The sequence below is a fragment of the Mus caroli genome, unplaced genomic scaffold (assembly GCF_978045245.1).
Source record: "Mus caroli unplaced genomic scaffold, Mus_caroli_1 scaffold_18, whole genome shotgun sequence".
Taxonomy (NCBI): Eukaryota; Metazoa; Chordata; class Mammalia; order Rodentia; family Muridae; genus Mus; species Mus caroli.
The window spans coordinates 67,975,219-67,995,246 of NW_028227273.1; the positions used below are offsets into that span (position 1 = coordinate 67,975,219).

At 48.3% G+C, this 20,028-nt stretch overlaps 1 protein-coding gene and 1 pseudogene across 3 annotated transcripts in view; one reads left to right on the plus strand and one right to left on the minus strand.

The window, feature by feature from the left end:
- The window catches only part of Rab11fip3 (RAB11 family interacting protein 3), a 79,793-nt gene that overhangs the window by 44,708 nt on the left and 15,057 nt on the right, over positions 1–20,028 (plus strand). Inside the window, exons 3-7 of one of the 3 annotated variants that reach the window (XM_021186563.3) lie at positions 67–158; positions 9,926–10,137; positions 12,186–12,329; positions 13,787–13,921; positions 17,059–17,094. In XM_021186563.3, coding sequence (XP_021042222.1) covers positions 67–158; positions 9,926–10,137; positions 12,186–12,329; positions 13,787–13,921; positions 17,059–17,094 — 619 coding nt within the window. The remainder of the gene's footprint in view (positions 1–66; positions 159–9,925; positions 10,138–12,185; positions 12,330–13,786; positions 13,922–17,058; positions 17,095–20,028) is intronic. The other 2 variants (XM_021186565.3, XM_029470952.2) reach the window with 2 other exon arrangements.
- On the minus strand, positions 2,757–3,253 carry LOC110312723 (guanine nucleotide-binding protein G(I)/G(S)/G(O) subunit gamma-5 pseudogene; annotated as a pseudogene).

The window sequence follows — 20,028 nt, forward strand, 5'->3', positions numbered from 1 at the left end:
ACACGTGGACCTTTCCCCTCTGGACAGCACTGAGTGGCCTGCTGAGGCCGGGTCTTCTCTCCACAGATCCTGATGGCCAGTTGTACAGTGTGGAGCCTGTCCAAGATGAAGAGACCCCTGCCTGTGCCGATGAGTTTGACGACTTTGTCACCTATGAGGCAAGTGCTCTCCTCTCGTGAGCCCCTCTTCTCCCTCCCCTGCTCCTGCTCCCCGAGCGGCCACAGCTGCCTTTGCAGAGCACTGTGCCCTGTGCACACGAGGGGTGGGTGGGCTCTGGGGGATCTGGGCTGTGACAGAAACCACCAACCTTTCCCCCCTGGCCTGGTTGGGATCAAGCTCTGCTGTTCAAAGGTCATCCTTGGGCCTGCTGTGGAATAAAGGTTTGTGGTCAGTTAGGCTCTGGGGTGTCCTTGCTGTGTCACCTTCTACCAGGCAGAGGTAGAGCAGAAGTAGTTGGAAGGTTTCCCTTGGTGAACTTAACAATAATTGTTTGAGAATGTTGACTAACCTGCCTCCTGCCCTGTATCCCTCACTGTCTACTTCCGGGGAAAACCAGGGTCCTGCTATGTGGTGTGTCCTTGTCTGCTAGCTGGGGACAAAGTCACAGCCAAGGAAGGCAGGTTTCTGTAACTGCCTAGCAGACTGGAGAGAGCCGAGTCTGGGGCCATGTGGCTGGTCTACAGGACTTTCTATGTGGAGGTGGTGTCGTGGTGCTCAGAGCGGCTTAGAGGTAGGATCCTTGGGCCCTTCGGCCCAGGAGATCCCAGTGGCCTGGCAATGCAGTGAGACCAGTCTTGAAAACATGGACTTACACCTGAGCCCTTGGTGTGCTGGTAGAAATGGCAGATGCCAGCCTTTCAAATGTCTGAGTGCTATAGGCTGGTGAGAAGTAAGGCTCCTTGTAGCAAGATCTCAGAGCCTTGTCTCCTTGGTCACACAAGGGGCTGGACCCCATAATGTCTTAAGTAGCTTCCTTTTGGGGGCTTAAGAGGGTTTTTAAGTCCTAATTCTAATTTCTCTTTTAAAGGCTTATTTTTAATATGTGTGTCTGTGTGTCCATGTGTACACATTAATGTGGGTGCTGTGGAGGCTGGACGCTTCTGCTCTCTGGAGCCACACCATGTGGGTGCTGAGAATCAAGACTGGCTTGTGTGAAGAGCAGTAAGCACCCTAACCACTGAGCTGTCTCTCTCACACTCTGCTTATGGTGTTATGGTTCTATGTTAGATGCAAGAAGCATTTCTAAGTTTTTGTTTACTCTTATAAAATTAAATATTTCAATTTTTTTGAAGGTTTTAATTTTTGTTTTGTTTTGTTTTGTTTTTCTTTTGTTTTTCAAGACAGGGTTTCTCTGTGTAGCCCTGGCTGTCCTGGAACTCCCTCTGTAGACCAGGCTGGCCTGGAACCCAGTAATCCAACTGCCTCTGCCTCTCAAGTGCTGGGATTAAAGGCATGCGCCACCACCGCCCTGCTGAAGGTTTGAATTTTAAACACATGGATCAAATAATGCAGAAGATATCCACATGATGCCTTACCATTAGTAAGCTGATACTTCACTGCTGACCAGCCGGGCAGTGGTGGTGCACACCTTTAATCCCAGCACTCGGGAGGCAGAGGCAGGCAGATTTCTGAGTTCGAGGTCAGCCTGGTCTACAGAGTGAGTTCCAGGACAGCCACGGCTACACAGAGAAACCCTGTCTCAAAAGAACAACAAAACAACAACAAAACAAAATAAAACTTCACTGCTGACCAACATTTACCGTGTATCTCTGGAGCTGTGTCTCTGGGACAGCTTCATACACCATAGCTCCCCACCCAGGAAGTCCCTGTGCTCTGCCCACGGCCCCTGGCTGCCTCTGGGTTTTCAGAGTAACCTTTCTGCTTTTGCTGAGTGTCTCAGGCCCCACTCTCGGGACGCCCTCAGACCTGCTCTTCTCATTGGTGCTCATGGTTCTTCTGTGAGTTGCTTTTCAGGTTCGCTAGTGCAGTTTTTAGAACTAGATATGCTACGAACTTTCAGTGAGATTGTTCTTTAAACAAAACTAGATGTAGTGGCACAGGTTGCCTTGCTACTGCTTGGGAGGTGGAAACAGGAGGGAAGGAAACTCAGGTAACCTTTGCTGACAGCCTGAGATGTGTAGACCAGCCTGAACTATATAATACCATATCTTTAACAAAACAATGTCACCAGATGTGGTGGCTCATTCTTTTTTCCCAGTGCTTAGGAGGCAAGAGTCAAGCAGATCTATGCAGTTTTTTTTTTTTTTTTTTTTTTTTGGTTTTTCGAGACAGGGTTTCTCTGTATAGCCCTGGCTGTCCTGGAACTCACTTTGTAGACCAGGCTGGCCTCGAACTCAGAAATCCGCCTGCCTCTGCCTCCCGAGTGCTGGGATTAAAGGCGTGCGCCACCACGCCCAGCTGATCTACGAAGTTTTGAAGGCGGAGCTACATAGTGAGCCTCTGTCTCAACAAATAGACAGATAGACAGACAGACAGACAGACAGACAAAAGGAATCAAAAAGATGTTGGTTGGTTTGTTTGTTTTCTGACACAGGGTCTCTCTACATAGCCATACATACTGTCATAGAACTTGCTATGTGGACCAGAGTGGCCTTGAACTCACAGAGCTCCTACCTACCCCTGCTTCCCAAGCACTGAGATCCTGGCTTCCAACTTTTTGGGTTTTGGGGGTTTTGTTGTTGTTGTTTTGTTGTTTGTTTTAGTTTTTCTTTTTTTTTTTTTTTTTTTTTGGTTGTAGGCTGCTTTGTTGTATGCTACAGCCAGTGTGTATAAAACAGTTAAACCTTGTGAGACAGAAACCCATGGCGTTCAGAGAGGTAGATGTTAAGGACTGACGAGCAGAAGATAGTGTATTATGGCATGTGCTAAAGAGAAACTTTTGTACAGACTTCAAATTTAGTTCTCTTGAATAGTCACTGGTTCATGAAAAGTGGTTTGAGAAACCTCAAGATAGATGACTACAAAAAGGAGCAGACTTTCTGGGGTCTGAAGGGATTTGTACTTGAAGACACTCCAGTCAGTAGAGGGTCATGTTGAGCATTCTGCAGACAGAACTGTTTCAAGTCTGCAGCTGCCTGGGAAACCTTCACGCGGTTGAGCTCGGCCTCCAGCTGGAGCTGCTGGACCACCTTCTTCATGGCGGCGACGCTAGAAGAACCCGACATGGAGCTCGGGACTGCCGGGCCAACTCGTCAGTCCGGGCAGGGGGCGGCAGGTCGCCTGTTTTAGTTTTTCTGAGACAGGGTTTCTGGGATAGCCCTGGCTGTCCTGGAATCCAGGCTGGCCTCAAATTCAGAAATCGGCCTGCCTCTGCCTCCCAAGTGCTGAGACTAATGGCATGTGCCACCTCCACCTGACTCCAGCATTTTTTAAAGCAGAGAACCTATGTGTCAAATCCAGATGCCACATTTGGGTCTTCACTGGTACTTAGAGAGGATTAGCATTTTACTGTTTTGCTGAAAATAGTTCCTGTTAAGCCTGTAATTCGGGTAGACGTTGGTGTTTGAGCGCATGCAGACAGCAGTACTTGAGTCATTACTTGGTCTCCCTGTTAGGGCCTCCTGTAGGTGGCCTGGCTCTTACTGCCCCTTCCCCAGGGACCCCTTGGGCTTATAGCTTTGAAACTGGAGAATGTTGCTGATAGTCCCAGGGGAGGTGGGAAGAGCTGGGACCTAAGGTTTATAGGAATGATCATGAGAAGAAAGCTGAGCTGGCAGGGGGAGGAGAGGCCACAGTGGGAAGAACCCACTTATCAGGATTGCTGGGAGGGCAGCAGGGAAGTCACCCAGAGAACAGGCAGGACCAGAACGATAAGGGTGTCCCAGAACTGTCCTGCCTGTGCTTTCTGTGTGCCTCCCTCCTCTCCCACTCCCGGGAGCTGGAGAAGAGACCAGAGATGAGGAGAATGCCTTTGTACAAACTGCTATCAGGAAGGTTAAAGTGTACAACAAAGTTGCCGTGTTTCCTGCCCTGCCTGTTTGTTAAGGCCAGTGAGGACTCTTCCTGGACTTTGCCTCTCCCCACCTGGCTTAACAGAGCGTGTCTGGGAGCAGGTTAAACTTTCTCTGAGGTGATGATGTGCCTTCAGACGGGCACATGGATTTTACAGGAACACCAGCTTGGCTAATAAACAGGAAGGTGACAGTCAGTCATCTGGTGAGCAGGGACGCATGATGAGAAAGTCGTCTGCAGCCACACACCCTTCCGAGAGCCTGCCCTCAGAAACAGGCCTCTGAAGGTGCTTGGCCATCACCTGAGGGTAAGAAGAGATTTGAGACTGCAGTGTGCCCAAATTCTGTTTCTGTGAACAGAAAGGCTTGTAGAAGGAGGAATCATTGCCTGGACTCTGGGAACTGTGGGGCAGTGTTAGCCATACTTAGCAGTCTGAACAAGGCTCTCGTCTGTCTCTGGCGGTGTGGATGATCTGGTGACTAGTAAATGTAATGACATATTGGTAAGTTTTTTGAGGCACCTTGACTTTAATGTGAGTTCATCTATAGATAATCTAGAAGTTGATAATACAGAGTTGTTAGCTTCTGGGCAAAGCTAGGTCCTAACTGGCTGGTAGATGTAGCCCAGTGATGATGCTGTGTGCTGTGTTTGCATTGTATGTTATGACCTGCAGTAATGGGGGATTTTTTGGGTGGGGGTTGTTTTTTGGTTTTGCTTTTGCATGTTTTGAAGGGTCTTGGAAAAACAGGTTTGCTATTTAGCTCATTTGCCCCTTGCATAGTAGCAACTGGGCGAAGACCTGAGTCTCAGGACCAGGCACAGGGCAGGACCTGAGCTGGGCGCCTGTCCTCACTGTGCCGCAGTCTCTGTCTCTTATCTTTGTGGTTTCTAGGAGACAGTTAGTGAGCAATCTGGGACTTCGGATTTGCGGCCTACATCCCACAGAGGAGCCTGAGTACTTTCTTGCAATGCTCAGTGATGATATCTCCTGACCTTTTCTGCTTTGAAGTAAATAAAAGTCTATATGCAACTGTGTTCCCCTCTTTGTGACTGGGGTTCTTCAGTCACTCCACAGCGCTGGGTGCAGAAGGGATGACTACGTTAGAAATGGGTTGACAGTACGTCCTACAGCCACCCTCCAGGATCTGTGGGACAGATGGAGATGCAGACATTTGCCTCTTTGCCCTTGTGTTGCTAGGGTAACTCTGTCCTGAGAACTGCCTAAATTTCAAGGAAGGTGCTGTCCTTGGTCTGCTTCCAGGGACACCACCCTCCGCATCATAAGAACTCCATAAAATGATCAGGCTCTAGCCCTCAGGCTGCTTCTCCTTCCCAGATGGAAAGGCGCTAAAAGCACTGAGAACCTGCTACACTTGTTACTACAGTGTCCCAGCTATGGGGGAAACCCAGGGTGTACTGGCCAGGGAGAGCAGTGAGGCCCTGGCATATGTACTAGTAGGTTGGCTTTTTAAAAAGTTAATACATCTGCCAGTCGGTGGTGGTGAACCTTTAATCCCAGCACCCAGAAGACAGAGACAAGGGATCTCTGTGAGTTTGAGGCCAGCCAGGTCTACAAAGCTAGTTCTAGGATAGCCGAGACCACACAGAGAAACCTTGTCTCGAACCACCACCCTCAAAAAGGTACTACATCAAGGGAGGGGCAGGGTACACATTGTACAGCCCAGTTGTGGAGGTCACAGCTTTTGCGAGTCCTTTCTCTTCTTCTGCCATCTGGGTCCTGGGGACCAGACTCCAATAAGCAGTCTTGATTGATGGGAAGAGCTTTTACAGGACGGACCGTCTGGGTTTCTGTTTTGAGGCAGCGTCTTACTCTGTAGTCTAGTCTCGTGCTAGAACTCATACCTGCCTGTCTGCCTCGCCAGTGTGGGACTAAACGTGGGCACTACCACACTTAGGTATCTGAGCCATTTTGTTGGCTCTGGGTTTTCTGGGTGTTTTTGTTTTTGTTTTTGTTTTTGTTTTTTTGAGACAGGGTTTCTCTGTAGCCTTGGCTGTCCTGGAACGGTTCTGGGTTTTGTTTTTTTGTTTTTTTTTCGTTTTTCGAGACAGGGTTTCTCTGTGTAGCCCTGGCTGTCCTGGAACTCACTCTGTAGACCAGGCTGGCCTCGAACTCAGAAATCCGCCTGCCTCTGCCTCCCGAGTGCTGGGGTTCTAGGTTTTTGTTGTTGACATTATTTTTTTGTTTTTGGAGACAGTGTTTCTTTGTGTAGCCATGGCTGACCTAGAACTCACTGTGTAGATCAGGCTGGCCTGGAACTCACAGATCCTCCTGCCTCTGCCTCCTGAGTGCTGGGATTAAAGATGTGCGACACCACTGCCTGTTGATATTTTTATTTTTTAGTTGAATTCATACAGTATATTCTGATTCTGGTTTCTCCTCCCCTGTCTCCTCACAGATTCTCTCCACCTCCTTACCAACCCAGCTTCATGCCTACTCTTTGTCTCCCTCTTGTTTTAGAAAAACTAATTAAAAAATAAAAATATGAAAAAAACCCAAGAAACACACACACACATACAGACAAAATATAATCCATAAAAACACAAAATCAGAAACCATAATAATATACAAGCAGAAGCCCAGTAAGATAAAACAAAACAAAACATACAAACAGAAACTATCTGAGAAAAAAAAATCTACAAAAATCCCCACTGTGGGTTGGCTTTTTAAAAAGCTGCTTCAAATTGGAGGTGATCATGCACAGCAGTATAGAGGAAGCAAGCAGATCTCTGTGAGTTCGAGGCTAGCCTGGTCTACAAAGTGAGTTCCAGGACTGCCAGGGCTACAGAGAAACCCTGTCTCGGAAAACCAAAACAAACAAAAGACAGCTTCCTGAAGCTGGAGCAATGGCTCAGCGGTTAGGAGCACTTGTTGCTGTTGCAGAGGATCTGGGTTCAATTCCCCGCACTCACATTGGGAGTTCTGCCCATCTACAAACCCAGCTCTGGGAGAACCAGCCAGCATGCTTGTTGTGCACATGCATACGTGAAGGCAAAACATTTATCCACAAAAGACAAAAGTGTGAGTCTAAAATTTTTAAGAGCTCCCTCAAGGTTCACATTCTACTATAAGCAACAAGCTGCTCCAAGGTCTTTGGAAGGGCCTGCCAGGATAGCGCCAGGGCCTCGTCCAGCTCACAGGTTGGGGCACATGGGTTTTGCATGTCCCTGTACTGTGAGGTCCACAGCTTGGTGCTGGGCAGGAACTCTTATGGGGCCGTGCTTGTGGATCAGGGGCAGCATTCTACAATAGTCTTGTACAAGTTTTTGCTTACTACTAAAGTACCATGTCTAGTCTTTGTTTGCTTGTTTGTTTGTTTGTTTGTTTGTTTGTTTAGTGTCTGGGTAACTGACTAGGGGCCTCCCCTCATGGACCACCAGGAACTTACAATAGGTCTTGTGTCCAGTCTGTCCACCATCTCCTGTGATGCCAGGCCATTGACAGCCTGTCTGCTGTTCTAGCCTCTCTGAACTGGCTTCTGCAGGTTTGAGTTCTGGCCTGCCTCATACTGGAGAGAGCAGCTTAGGTGCGTGGGCAAAACAGAACTGGACCGTAGAGGTCACTTTCTTGTAAACACAGGGTCTCACTATATCACCTTGGCAGCATGGAGCTAATTATGTAGTCCAGGCTGGACTTGAAGTCAGACACTGCCTGCCTGTGTCTTCCCCAGTGCTAGGATTAAATGTGTGTACCACCATTGACTGGCTTCAGTTAGATTTTAGCTTGGCTGCTGCTTTCTACACATTACTTAATATTGGTAGATTTGTATCCTTCCGAGTCAGAGGTGCTCTGCAGTCTTGTTTCTTGCCTTGCTCTGAGGAGGAATGATGAAGATGACCCACATACCCACTGGAGTCCTCATGGTGAGTATTTATAGCTCCCTTTGCAGTTGAAGCTCCAGATTTGAGTCATATGTCTGAGGTCACATGCTGTTAGTTGGTGGTCAAGATTAGCGCTGGCTTCTCGTCAGCCTAGAGGGCCAGGACTTCCAGGAGGTTTGCAGGCTCAGGTGAACGCTGTTGGCCTCACACTCCTTGGAACACTAGACCTTGGGGACAAAGGGCATCTTTTTCCTGCTAGAACTGCAAGTTTTCTGAAATCCTATTTACAATTGTTAACCTCAGAATCTTCTGACTATGAAGTGACAGACTTATCCCAACTTTCATCATTGTAATTAAAACTGAAATCATAAGTAGAAACCATCTCCTTTACATTTCATCCATATTTCATCCTTTTGTACTTTTAAGCTCCTTAGTATTATTTAAATTCTGACTGCCTGTCATAAGTTGGGCCCTGTGCTGGGTTCTGTGCCTGAAAGGGGGAAAACAGAGATATGTTTGGGAAAACAGATATTGAAGTATAAAAGTTGGCTAGATGACTCATTAATACACATTCAGAGAAACCCTACCTCAAAACAAAACAAAATAAAACAAAAACAAACAAAAAGCAGCAGTAGTCTAAACATCTTAATTTGATCTTCAGTGGAGTTTGTTTTTTTATATATTTGGAGTTTTGAGTGTTTCTCTGTGTAGCCCTGGCTGTCCTGGAACTCTAAACCAGGGTGGACTATGTAGATCTGCCTGCCTTTGCCTCCTCAGAACTGGGATTAAAGGTGTGCCCCACCACCATCCAGCACATTTTTATGTTACTAATTTTATATGTGTTTATGGTGGGGGTGTGCCACAATGCATGTGTGTAGGTCGGGAACAATTTGTGGCAGTCAGTTTTCCTTCTACCATGTGTGTCTTGGGGGTTGAACTCATCATCAGCTTTGGTGGCTGGTGCCTTTCCTCACTGAGCCAGCCATCTTGCCAGCTGGCAAGTATTAATTTTAAATGGCATAATCTTACACTGTTGTATGTTAATTCCTTGACTATAAGTGACATGCCAGAAGCCACAAAACAAGTAGTTCTGCTGGGAGCATCTGTGACTCTGGGATGCTTTGTGTCTTCAGATGTGTGATGATTCAAATGATTGCAGAATGACTGCACTTCTGGTTTTTGAGACAAGATTTTTCCTTTAAGCCCAGGCTGGCCTTGAACTCTTTGTCTTCCTTTCCTATCTTCTGCAGGTCAGGAGTACAGGATGGTTCCATTGCGCCCACCTATATGTATAGAAGATGCAGCTTCACACAGGGCATCACAGAGGCCCTGGGTTTAGTCTGCTCACACGTGCACATACACAGAGCGAAGTCTGACTTATAAGCTAGTGTTGATGTTTAGGGATGTGGTTATTTTTGTTTGTTTGTTTGTTATTAGATATTTTCTTTATTTACATTTCAAATGTTATCCCCTTTCCTAGTTTCCCCTCCGAAAATCCCCTATCCCCTTCCCCTCTTCCCCTTGCTTTCCAACCCACCCACTCCTTCCTGGCCTAGGCATTCCCCTATACTGGGGCGTAGAACCTTCACAGAACCAAAGGCCTCTCCTCCCATTGATGACCGACTAGGCCATCCTCTGCTACATATGCAACTAGAGCCACGAGTCCCACCGTGTGTTTTCTTTGGTTGGTGGTTTAGTCCCAGGGAGCTTTGGGGGTACTGGTTAATTCATATTGTTGTTCCTCCTATAGGGCTGCAGACCCCTTCTGCTCCTTGGGTTCTTTCTGTAGCTCCTTCATTGGGGACTCTGTGCTCCGTCTGACTGTGAGCATCCACTTCTGTATTAGTCAGGGACTGGCAGAGCCTCTCACGAGACAGCTATATCAGGCTCCTGTCAGCAAGCTCATGTTGGCATCTGCAATAGTGTCTGGGTTTGGTGGTTGTTTATGGGATGGATTCCCCAGGTGGGGCAGTTTCTGGATGGTCCTTCCTTCAGTCTCTGCTCAGAACTTTGTCTACATAACTCCTTTGAGGTTATTATTTTTGTTGGTTCCATATCCTCTCTGCCATGTGGCCTCCATAGCTGCCTACTGACTGTCTGTTCTCTCTCCTAGGCCAACGAGGTGACAGACAGTGCATATATGGGGTCTGAGAGCACCTACAGTGAGTGTGAGACCTTCACAGATGAGGACACCAGCACCCTGGTACACCCCGAGCTGCAGCCTGAAGGGGACGTAGACAGTGCTGGTGGCTCAGGGGTGCCCTCTGAGTGCCTGGACACCATGGAGGAGCCTGACCATGGTGCATTGCTGCTGCTCCCAGGCAGGTCTGTACTTAGGCTTGTGTGTAGGTGTGTGTGCGAGTGTCCCTGTGGAGTCCCCATTCTGTGCTGTCTGAGCCATATACAGCATCCTGCTGGCTTGTGGAGCTGTACCTGTATGCTTTCATCCAGCTGACATCCACTCTCTGGATTTAAGGTTTCAATGACTGGCTATAGAGACAAATTATAAGAGATAAACCTTAACTTAGTTTTCTGACATTTGTAAATACAGTTCTTTTTTTTTTTTTTTTTTTTTTTTTCTTTTCTTTTCAAAAATAGGGTCTCAAATATCCTAGGCTGGCCTTGAACTTGCTCTGTGTTCAAGGATGATACTGTGTGTCTAATCTCTTCTGAGGGATGGAATTATAGGTGGACACCACGATGACCAGTTTTATGCAGTATTGGGGTTCAAATTCAAGTCTTGGTGTGTGCTACACAAGCACTTGTGGGTACTTGAGTACATGCATGCATGCGTGTATGAACTCACGCCAGTATGTGCATATGAGTACAGGTAAGCTCGCAAAGGCTTACAGAGAGTACAGGATCCCCGGACCCAGAGTATAGACGTTGTGAGCTGCCATGTGGGCCCTCCAGAATGGCAGTCAGTATTCTGGCTATCTCTCCGGCCCCAGAAGCTAATGCTCATATTCAGAAGCACTCTTAACAACTGAGCTATGTTCCCAACCCATTAGCACAATTAAAATACTACTACTACTACTACTGCTACTGTTATTTATTTTGAGACAGGGTGGTTTCTCTTTGTAGCCCTAGCTATCCTGGAGCTTGCTCTGTAAATCAGGCTGGCCTTGAACTCAGGGATCTGCCTGCATCTCTCTCCCAAGTGCTGGGATTAAATTTGTACATCACTGCCACAGGACAAAAGTCATTTTTTTAAACAGGGTCTCACTATGTGTCTCAGGCTGTCATGAAATTCACTATTCACTAGACCGGCTTTGGACTCACAGAGATCTGCTTGCCTTTGCATCCCAAATGCTGGAATTTAAAGGAATGCGCCACCATGCCTGAACAGTCTTCAGGTCAGAGCTGGAGGACGTAATATTCACATATCTTTGTGACTCCACATCGATCACATACGGACATAATAAATAATAAATAAAAATATCATTTAAAGCTTAAAAATTGACAGGCATGGTGGTATACATGTTTAATTCCAGTACTGAGGGTGTAGAGGCATGTAGATCTTTGTGAGTTTGAGGCAAGCCTGGGTTACCTCTTGAGTTGCAGGCTACCCAAGAGCTACATAGCGAGACCCTGTCTCAAAACAACAATAATAATAACAGACGCTTTAAAAGGTTGACTGCTCAGTGTGTACAGGTCCTAGGTTCTAAGGTTGACTGCTCAGTGTGTACAGGTCCTAGGTTCTAGCCCCAGTACTACAAAAAAGTTACTGAAAGATGTAATTGTTTATCTATTAAATTGTTTGTTTTGTATTTTCTGTTTGTTTTGTTTTTCAAGACAAGATTTCTCGGTGTAGCCCTGGCTGTCCTGGAACTCACTCTCTAGACTAGGCTGGCCTCGAACTCACAGAGATCTACCTGCCTTTGTCTCCCAAGTGCTGGTATTAAAGACTTGCACCACCATCACCCAATGCAAGCTGTTCTATTTCTTTAGACCTTAGTTGATCCAGGAAGGGAATACACAGGTAGGAAGGACAGCTGTGACAGCACGGGATCCTACCCTTTTACTGATATCCAGCTGCTAAGACTGGCCACGTGTGTGAGTTTCATGGGTGTCAAACTGAAAGCCACAACCCTGTTGGAGTACTGTGGTCTGAGCCAAAAGGGCTGACTCTACTGACAGCTCTTAGCATGGTCTGTCACCTTATTGTCTCCCTTATCCCCCTTTGAAGTGATGGCTTACATAGCAGCTCACTTCTTGGAAATGGATCTCCCCTGTTTCTGCTTCTGTTCTGTTTTGGCAGTGTGGCTCCTGCAGTGATGGAGCTCAGACCTGTGGCTTGTCGAATAGTACGCATCTCATCAGGTGCCTGGGTGCCTGTGGCAGTGACTCAGAATTGCTTCTGTCTTTTGTAGATCCCGCCCCCACAGCCAAGCTGTCGTCATGGTGATTGGCAGTGAGGAACATTTTGAAGATTATGGTGAGGGCAGTGAGGCAGAGCTATCCCCGGAGACCCTCTGCGATGGGGACGGCGAAGACCCTGCTTTTCTCACCCCCAGGTGACACCCTGCACTGTCATGATCTACTCCCTCTCTGCACCTAGTGCCGGGGAAGCTCCTCTGTTGGGCCCATGCTGGTCAGGAGGCTTGCTTTGTCTGTATAGCTAAAACCACACAGAGAAGTTCTGAGCCTGCCTCAGAGTGAAGTCTGGCTGAGATCCTCTTGTCTGTCACTGATTACTCTATGGCCTGTGGCTGGTTTTGAGGGACACTATAGAATCATAAGCCAGGCTCTGTCATGTGCTAATATTGGCCAAGTTTTCTGAAAAGTTCTAAGCTTTAAGTAAACCAAGCTATGATATCTCGTAGGCATGATGAAAATGCTCACTTTCTTTAAGCTGTGCCTCAGGACATTGACTTGTGTGCTCACTAGACCCTGCCTGGCTTGTCTGAAGACCCAGGTAGTCCCTCCTGAGCATTCCATCTAAGGAAACCACTGCCTCTCAGTGGGGCCTGGGCCTGGCTGGACAGCTCTTCCATATTCCCAACATCTCCTATTTGCTTTCATGTTCCTGAATTTTGTGATGCTTTTGTGTCTACTTCAGCTCGGTTACCATGACAGCACAGACATGTGGAACCAGTGCTAGGAGGGCTACCTGTAAGCTCCACTTGGGCCTCCTGCTCATATACCACCTCAAAGGTGCACTGGCTGTGAAGTGAGATCTCTGAGTGCGTCCTGGGCACTCAGTCCTCCTGCGAGGAGTCCTAGGGACTTTGAGATGAAGTAGTGGACTTATTCCAGAATTTGGCATTTGTGCATCCATGTGGCAGTCTATCCTGTTTGTGAAGTTTGCCCCATCTCCTGCCTGGTGTTTTTAATCTAAATTGTAATTTCCACCCTACATTTTATATATTCCTTTCTATTGTTCTTCAACTGAACTTCCAGATTAGCTCCCCACGGCCTGTGGGTCCTACCCTAGGGATGAGGTTGCCCAGAACAGATGCGTCATGGAAGAGCACTAAGAGCGTGTTGAATTGGAATCATGGGAGTTGAGCCCCAGCATCCCCACAACGTTGACAGAATCCCATGTTAGCACGGATCTCCAAAGCACAAGTCTGCCAATGCACCTTTCGTTTGTTTGTTTGTTTGGGACAGTAATATCATCTCAAAATGACAAAAACCCAGCAAATAAACTCCCCTGGAGGCACACTTTGATGTCACATTCAGGTGACTTCCACAGGGGATAAGGATACATTGCCTCCCTATTAAGTGGGGTTCTGTGTTATAGCTCTCACTGGCCAGCAGGGGGCATGTGTCTAGCTGGTGGGTGTCCAGGCTCCCCAGGGTGGTGTAAGGCGGGGCTCATGGTAGTTGCAAGAGCACAGCCAGCACCTCGGACAGTTCATTCCCTTCCCCTGCGTCTGATTTGTGCAGTTAACACCTCTTCCCTGTGCCTGGCAAAGATAACCTAACTGGGCCTCCTCTCTCTCTCCTGACTGACCCTCTGTCTTTCTAGCTCCAACCCTCTTGCCTCAAAGCTGTGCGACGTCCTCACTGACGAGGCCTTTGAGTTTTACTGTAGCCAGTGCCACAAACAGATCAACCGCCTTGAGGATCTGTCTGCCCGCCTGACTGATCTTGAGATGAATAGGTAACTGTGAGGACCTAGTGTTACCTGTGCTGACGGAGACTCTCACTGCAGTGCTGCCCACTGCTGGGTGCTGTCCGTGGTGCTCCTGCTCTGATCACCTCTTCTAGCCAGGCACTACGACATTGGGACTCTCCTGCTGCCCAGCTGTCCCTGCATGCCTTTATCTAGCTAGCTGCCTATGTCCCGTCTCCTTTATGTAGGTGGCTACCTTGTTGGCTGCTGTCCTTGTTGGAGAAAACAATCTAACACGTGAAAGAGGATACTCCAGCATTTTATAAAAATGAGTCACAGGAACCAGAGTGGGGAATTTAAAGATGGGTTTTTGAAATCAAATTTGTTGCTGGGAGGTGGTAGCACACACTTTTAATCCAGCAGAGGCAGGCAGATCTCTGAGTTTGATGCCAGACTGGTCTATAGAGCGAGTTCCAGGACAGCCAGAGCTGCACAGAGAAACCCTGTCTTGAAAAAGCAGAACAAGCTGGGTGTGGTGGTGCACACCTTTAATCCCAGCACTCGGGAGGCAGAGGCAGGTGGATTTCTGAGTTCGAGGCCAGCCTGATCTATCTACAGAGTGAGTTCCAGGACAGTCAGGGTTATACAGAGAAACCTTGTCTCGAAAAAAAAAAAAAAAAAAAAGAAAAAGAAAAAAAAAGAAAAATCAGGACAAAATTCATAAATAGTTTGTTTCCTGGAATGTTAGTTTAGTCTTGCTCACCTGTGCTCTGAGGGCCTTGAGTTCTGTAGGGAGGGTTGAATTCAGAGGGACTTAGCATTGCTACTTTACACCTCATGCCTGCTGCTCCTCTGCCTGGTCTCCTGTGCATCTCTTATCTCTGCCCTTTGTCCCACTGTCTCTGTGACCAGGCCCAACAGAACCAGCATTGCAGCTAAGTTCCCCTTGCTGGCTCTTTGCAACTTCACATACTCACTCATAGGAAACATCTTTGGGTTCTTTGTTCACCTCAACATTCGCCAGATGCCATTGGCTCGGTGTGAAGAGGGACACGCCCCTGGCTGGGGGACTTTTAGGAAAAGGGTCTGGAGAAGATTAGGGCGGTGTGTGACGCTACCAATAGCATCTCCTGCTAGGCTTAGGTGGCGAGTGGCCACTCAGGCTCCTGTTGGGCAGCACTGTTACTGCAGGAAGGCAGAGCATCGCGAGAGTGGAACACACTTGGAGGTCTGTGAGCGGCTGCCCCTTGTCTGCCCCACCATTGCAGGACTGGATCTACACTCCGTCCTGTTCCAGACCCTGTGCCATAACCCGTCGTGGTACCTGTGACTTGTTAGCTTTTTTCCTGTGTTCTGTGCAGCATCACAAAGCTGGAGGCCTTTAGCCAATATCCAGTGAAGTAGGATCTTGGCCAGTTGGGAGGGATCAGCGGGAGCCTGGTGGGGTCCTGGTCACAAATCCAGTAGTAGTCTTTGAGGGCATGTTTTGGCAAGACTTGAAAATAAAAATCCGGTCTCTGGTGATTCCAGAAACCCTTTTAGTTCCCAGTATAGAGCGCACAGGCTTTCCCCTGCCGTGCGTTCAGTGCTAGGAAGGAGCCAGCTGTGTTCTTCCTGCTGGTGAGCCATCCTACTATTGATGAGTGAGTGGCTTGGACTTACAGATAGGTTGTAAAGGAAGATACGTATGTTGTCTCAGTCACTGAAGACGTTTCCAGTGCTGAAAACCTGCCTGAAAGATGATGGTGATCATGCCAGTTAGGCCTCTTGGGGCAGTGTCAGACTAGTATGTGATTCAACATGACCAGTGGGACCTCTCCCAGGTAAAGGCTCTGTAGGTGTAGAGAGACTTTACTGTTAGTTAGGACACAGCTGATACTAGTACCTGAATACTATCGAAAGAGCTGAGTCGTGCCTCCTGGCCATCATGGATTGCCTCAGGATAAGCTTCATGACCTCACCATAGAACAGGGAGGGCCGCGAAGAGCTCTTGTAGCTGCTGTGTTCTTTAGGTACCTGGGAGCATCAGTCAAAACGATCCATTTTATAGAAACCAAGCAGTCTGATTTACTCAGAGGTATATTTTGAAAATTGTAAACTGTTGCGGGATTTACTGGTCCAGAGCCTGATAGTTACACAGAGCAATCTGTTCTAATTGTTCAAGGAGTGTCCGTGATTGTAAGACATCAGCACATTTGAACACTGCTAGTCAGGAGTCCAGTCAGAGAGGGAGCCAAACAGTAGCTGCTCAGGGACTGCCCTGTCAGAGTGGATGCACAGGTGTCCACCCGTGCATTGTCAAGGATCCTGAGGAGCAGGAATAGCAAACAGCATCCAAGAAATCCAAATCCCACTACCACCCTTCCTTCAGCAGTCTACAGCCCTGTCGAAATGGCCCAGCTCAGCCCTCTGTAGGCGACATGCTATCAGCATTGTCTCTCCAGTGCCCTCTAGTGGCACAATGTAGCATCACAAATGAAAATGAATCCCAGCACTGTATGTCCCAGAGCCACCACAAAGGATGATTCTGAACCCAGCTGCAGTGATAAAGAGATGGCTTGTGCAGCACGCACTGCTCCAGGTAGATTGCCTGCCTGGCCCTTGAAAGAAGAGGAAGCTGTGAGCTGAACCAGGTGGTTCTTGTTCCTGAACACACGCCCACAGCCTCAGAAGGGAGGCCATGCTGACTGGCTCAGAGTCAGAAGAGGCATGTTCAGCCTGTTCTTGCTGCCATGGGTGTTACTGCTCTGGGATGGCTTCAGGAAGGGTTTTTAAATCTCCATCCTACAGATATTTGCAGTGTGAAGTTTCAGGACCCAGGTCAAAATGATTACACACTCTGCTGTCACAGGAGGGCCTGTGTGATAGCCAGTCAATTGAGATAATGGCTTCAGAAGCACTTGGGGACATGACAGTGGCCAATGGCTTAGAGCTAGGTGCAGTCAGCTGGTGGGTTTCAGCATTGGGCTTGGTTTCTTTTGAGGGCTCAGGCTGAGACTTGGTGAGTTCCTTTACAGAGGTGCTGTGCATGCCTTGCTGAGTGGGTATTGTGTGCATGCCGCTCGCCGGGGGCAAGGGGCTGCATGCCTGGGCCCTGCTATCTCCCCAGCCCAAGCTTCCTGTTTCCTCCTGTCCTTCGGTCTGTTCCCTGACACTATTTTCCTGTTTGTTTGGTTTTTGCACAGCCCAGCCAAGCGGCTCTCCAGCAGGAAGGTGGCAAGGTAGGCAGAGCCTCGATCATTTGCTGAAAATCTTGTGAAATATACTTGTAGTCATACATTCTGAACAACATTTTAGAAAATACTCTCTTCCAGGTGTGGTTTGGGTTTCTTAAATCAAACTTTGAAGTCACATTTCGTGGTTTGGGATGGAAAGCAATTGAGGGGAGTGGCTGTGGAATAGATTTCTAGGGCTGGGGGTTTGGATCTGGACCTGGGGCTCATAGCAGCTTCTCCTGTTCCCTTGCCCTTACACACTCCCTGTAAGGGCTGGACTGGGCAGCAGTCTCCCTGTGTCTGCTGTTGGAGTCAGCCTCTTAGAACTGGCTCTGTGTGGCCGCCTGCCTAACTGTGATCTTGCCAGCCCAGTAGCTCACATGGAGAGGAGAGAGGGTGAGGAAAAGGTCTTGCTAGAGTCTTGGTTTTTGTTTTTTGGGGGAGGGGGTTGTTTTGGTGTTTTGTGTGAGTTTTTTGTTGTTGTTTTGTTTTGTCTTGTTTTATTTGCTTTTGGGGACAGGGTTTCTCTGTGTAGTCCTGGCTGTCCTGGAACTCACTCTGTAGACCAGGCTGGCCTGCAGCTCAAGAGGTCCACCTGCCTCTGCCTCCCGAGTGCTCTGATTAAAGGTGTGCGCCACCACCTTGTAGCTAGCTCTTGCTAGTCTTAAAGGCCAGCTTTTGTCTTTGGAGTGTGGCTGCTGTCATCTTCCTGCTATAGAAGGTGAGTTATGCTTCTGCCTGATAGTCGGCTCCGGGCCATGATAGTCGGCTCCTGGCCAGTCTTCACAAGTCCTGGTTCAGGGTCTGAGGCTCTGACACCCTTCTTAAGGCCCTGCTCAGGCAGTACTGTGTTTCCTTCTAAGACAAGTTGCTGCTGAGTCCGTGGTCACGACTGTGCTGTTCTGCTGTCTTCTGAGTCTATCCGTCTATCCGGTCTCCACTGGCCAGCCTTCTCGTGGGGTCATGGGGGAGGATTCCCTCCTGTTTGTACAGAGTATCTCCTGGTTTCACAACTAGGGTCCTCCCTACACCTTGTGAATTTGTTTCAGAGATTGAGTCACGCAGCTCCCTGCCCCAGCCTTGTCTCCTTGTTTTGCATATCTTCCTGTGGCTTCCCGAGCTGGGAGGGCCTGGAGGCGGAACTGAGACCTTGAGTGGCAGTGTCCTTTGCCTGATTTGGTTAAGGTTATGGTTTTCCTTAGATTTTTCTGGAGTCATTGGTCACAGCCTTTGGTACTAGAGTTGCTACTAAGTCTTTCAACTTGTTTCTTTATGGCTTTTCTCTCTCTGGAAGCTTTTAAAATGTTGTCTCGGCTTCAGAAAATCATAATTTTAGCTTGTTTGGTTAGCTACAGACCTATAATCACAGGCAGGAGATTCAACTTAGCTGCTATTTCAACATTTTACAAAGATTCTGGGAATACAGCTCAGTGATAAAGTGCATGCCTAACACGTATGGGCCTTGGTTCATTCCCCCAAACCATTCAAAACAAAGAAAAAGGAAAGGAAACAAAAGATAATAAATTTCGTGAGACTTTGTTGCACGGCCTCTTTCTCATTGATCATGAGAAGCACAGCAAAGCTGAGGCGACTGACCTGGCTCCTAGCATCTCTAGTGCAGTTGTCTTGCTGTGTCTGTCCATCCTCCTCCTGGCAGCTTGGGGTCTGGAAGAAACAAGCAGTATATACACTTGACCTCCTCTGGTTGTCACCTCTTCAGGAAGGGACTGCACTGTAGTAACGCCCACGGCCACTCGGCTGTACTTACAGATCGGCAAGGAGTGGCTTGGCCACGCTGCCTGCCCCATCCTGAGAAACAGAGTCTGGAGGAACTGCCACATGAGCTCAGCCTCCCTGAGTTGCTGACAGGGCCAGGGCAGCTGCTGGTTATTGTGTCTAGAGAAAAATCACAAAGAGTCAGAGGACTCACATGGCCTGAGAAGAGTGGACAGTGAAGTCGGATCCTTTGAAATAGACTCAGAATTTAGTTTTCTTGTCAGATGTATTTGTTACAACAAAACTCAGCTTTCACGTTTACAGTGAATTTATGAGTAAGGAATCCTTCCTGCAGTGTACCTGCGGAACGTCAGAGCAGATATGCAGACACGATACGTCACTGTGCCCTTAATTCTTCCATGGGATTCTTAGGAAACACAGGATGGCTGCCTTGTCGTTCACACTGCAGAATGGCCAGCCCTCTCTGTACTGAGGTTAAGATGGGTGTTTGCAGTGTCCAGCTGTGGCTCTTGGACCTGTCTGTGTCCATGAAACTCTTCCCTCCCTCCGTATGGAAATGGACTGGGCCCTCTCCTTGAGGCATCTGGCATAGAGTTGGCCCAGTGGGATTTACAGCAGAGGTTTATTTCTATCTCCTGTGGGGCTTCGAGAGTCCCAGAACCTCTTGGTGGCCACAGCCCTGCCTCTTGGGGTTCTTGAGTGGAGTTGGTGAAGGAAGAGCCCCTCTTCTTGCCGGGGATTAAATAAGCCACACTCCCTATGCCAAACAAGCTCAGCGGCAGCAAGAGGGCCACATGCTGGGTCCTTAAGGGCAGCATGTTCTCCTATCCTGAGACAGGCCCAGGCCTTGGCCCTTGCCCAGAGTGTCCTCTGGGGTCTAGGTGGGCAGTTTCCTGTCCTGGGTGTGGCATCAGATTGAGGGCAAGGTCCTGTTTCAGAGCAGTGGCTGGCTGAGAACATACTGTTGGTCAGCACCCCTTTGAGAATCTGAGGATACACAGAGCAGCCTGTAGAAGGAAGCGATTCTCCCAATGTGCTGCATGGTTTATAATTTCAGAGCACAGAGCTAGCTTCCTTTCCCGGTAAAACATTCATGTCGGGGGCAGGGGAGGAGGGTGTACAAGCTCAGTCAGTGAGAAAGGAAACAGCCTCATTCACTGATAAGGCCAAGCGGCCACAGCCGAATCCTCAGCTGTCGACTCC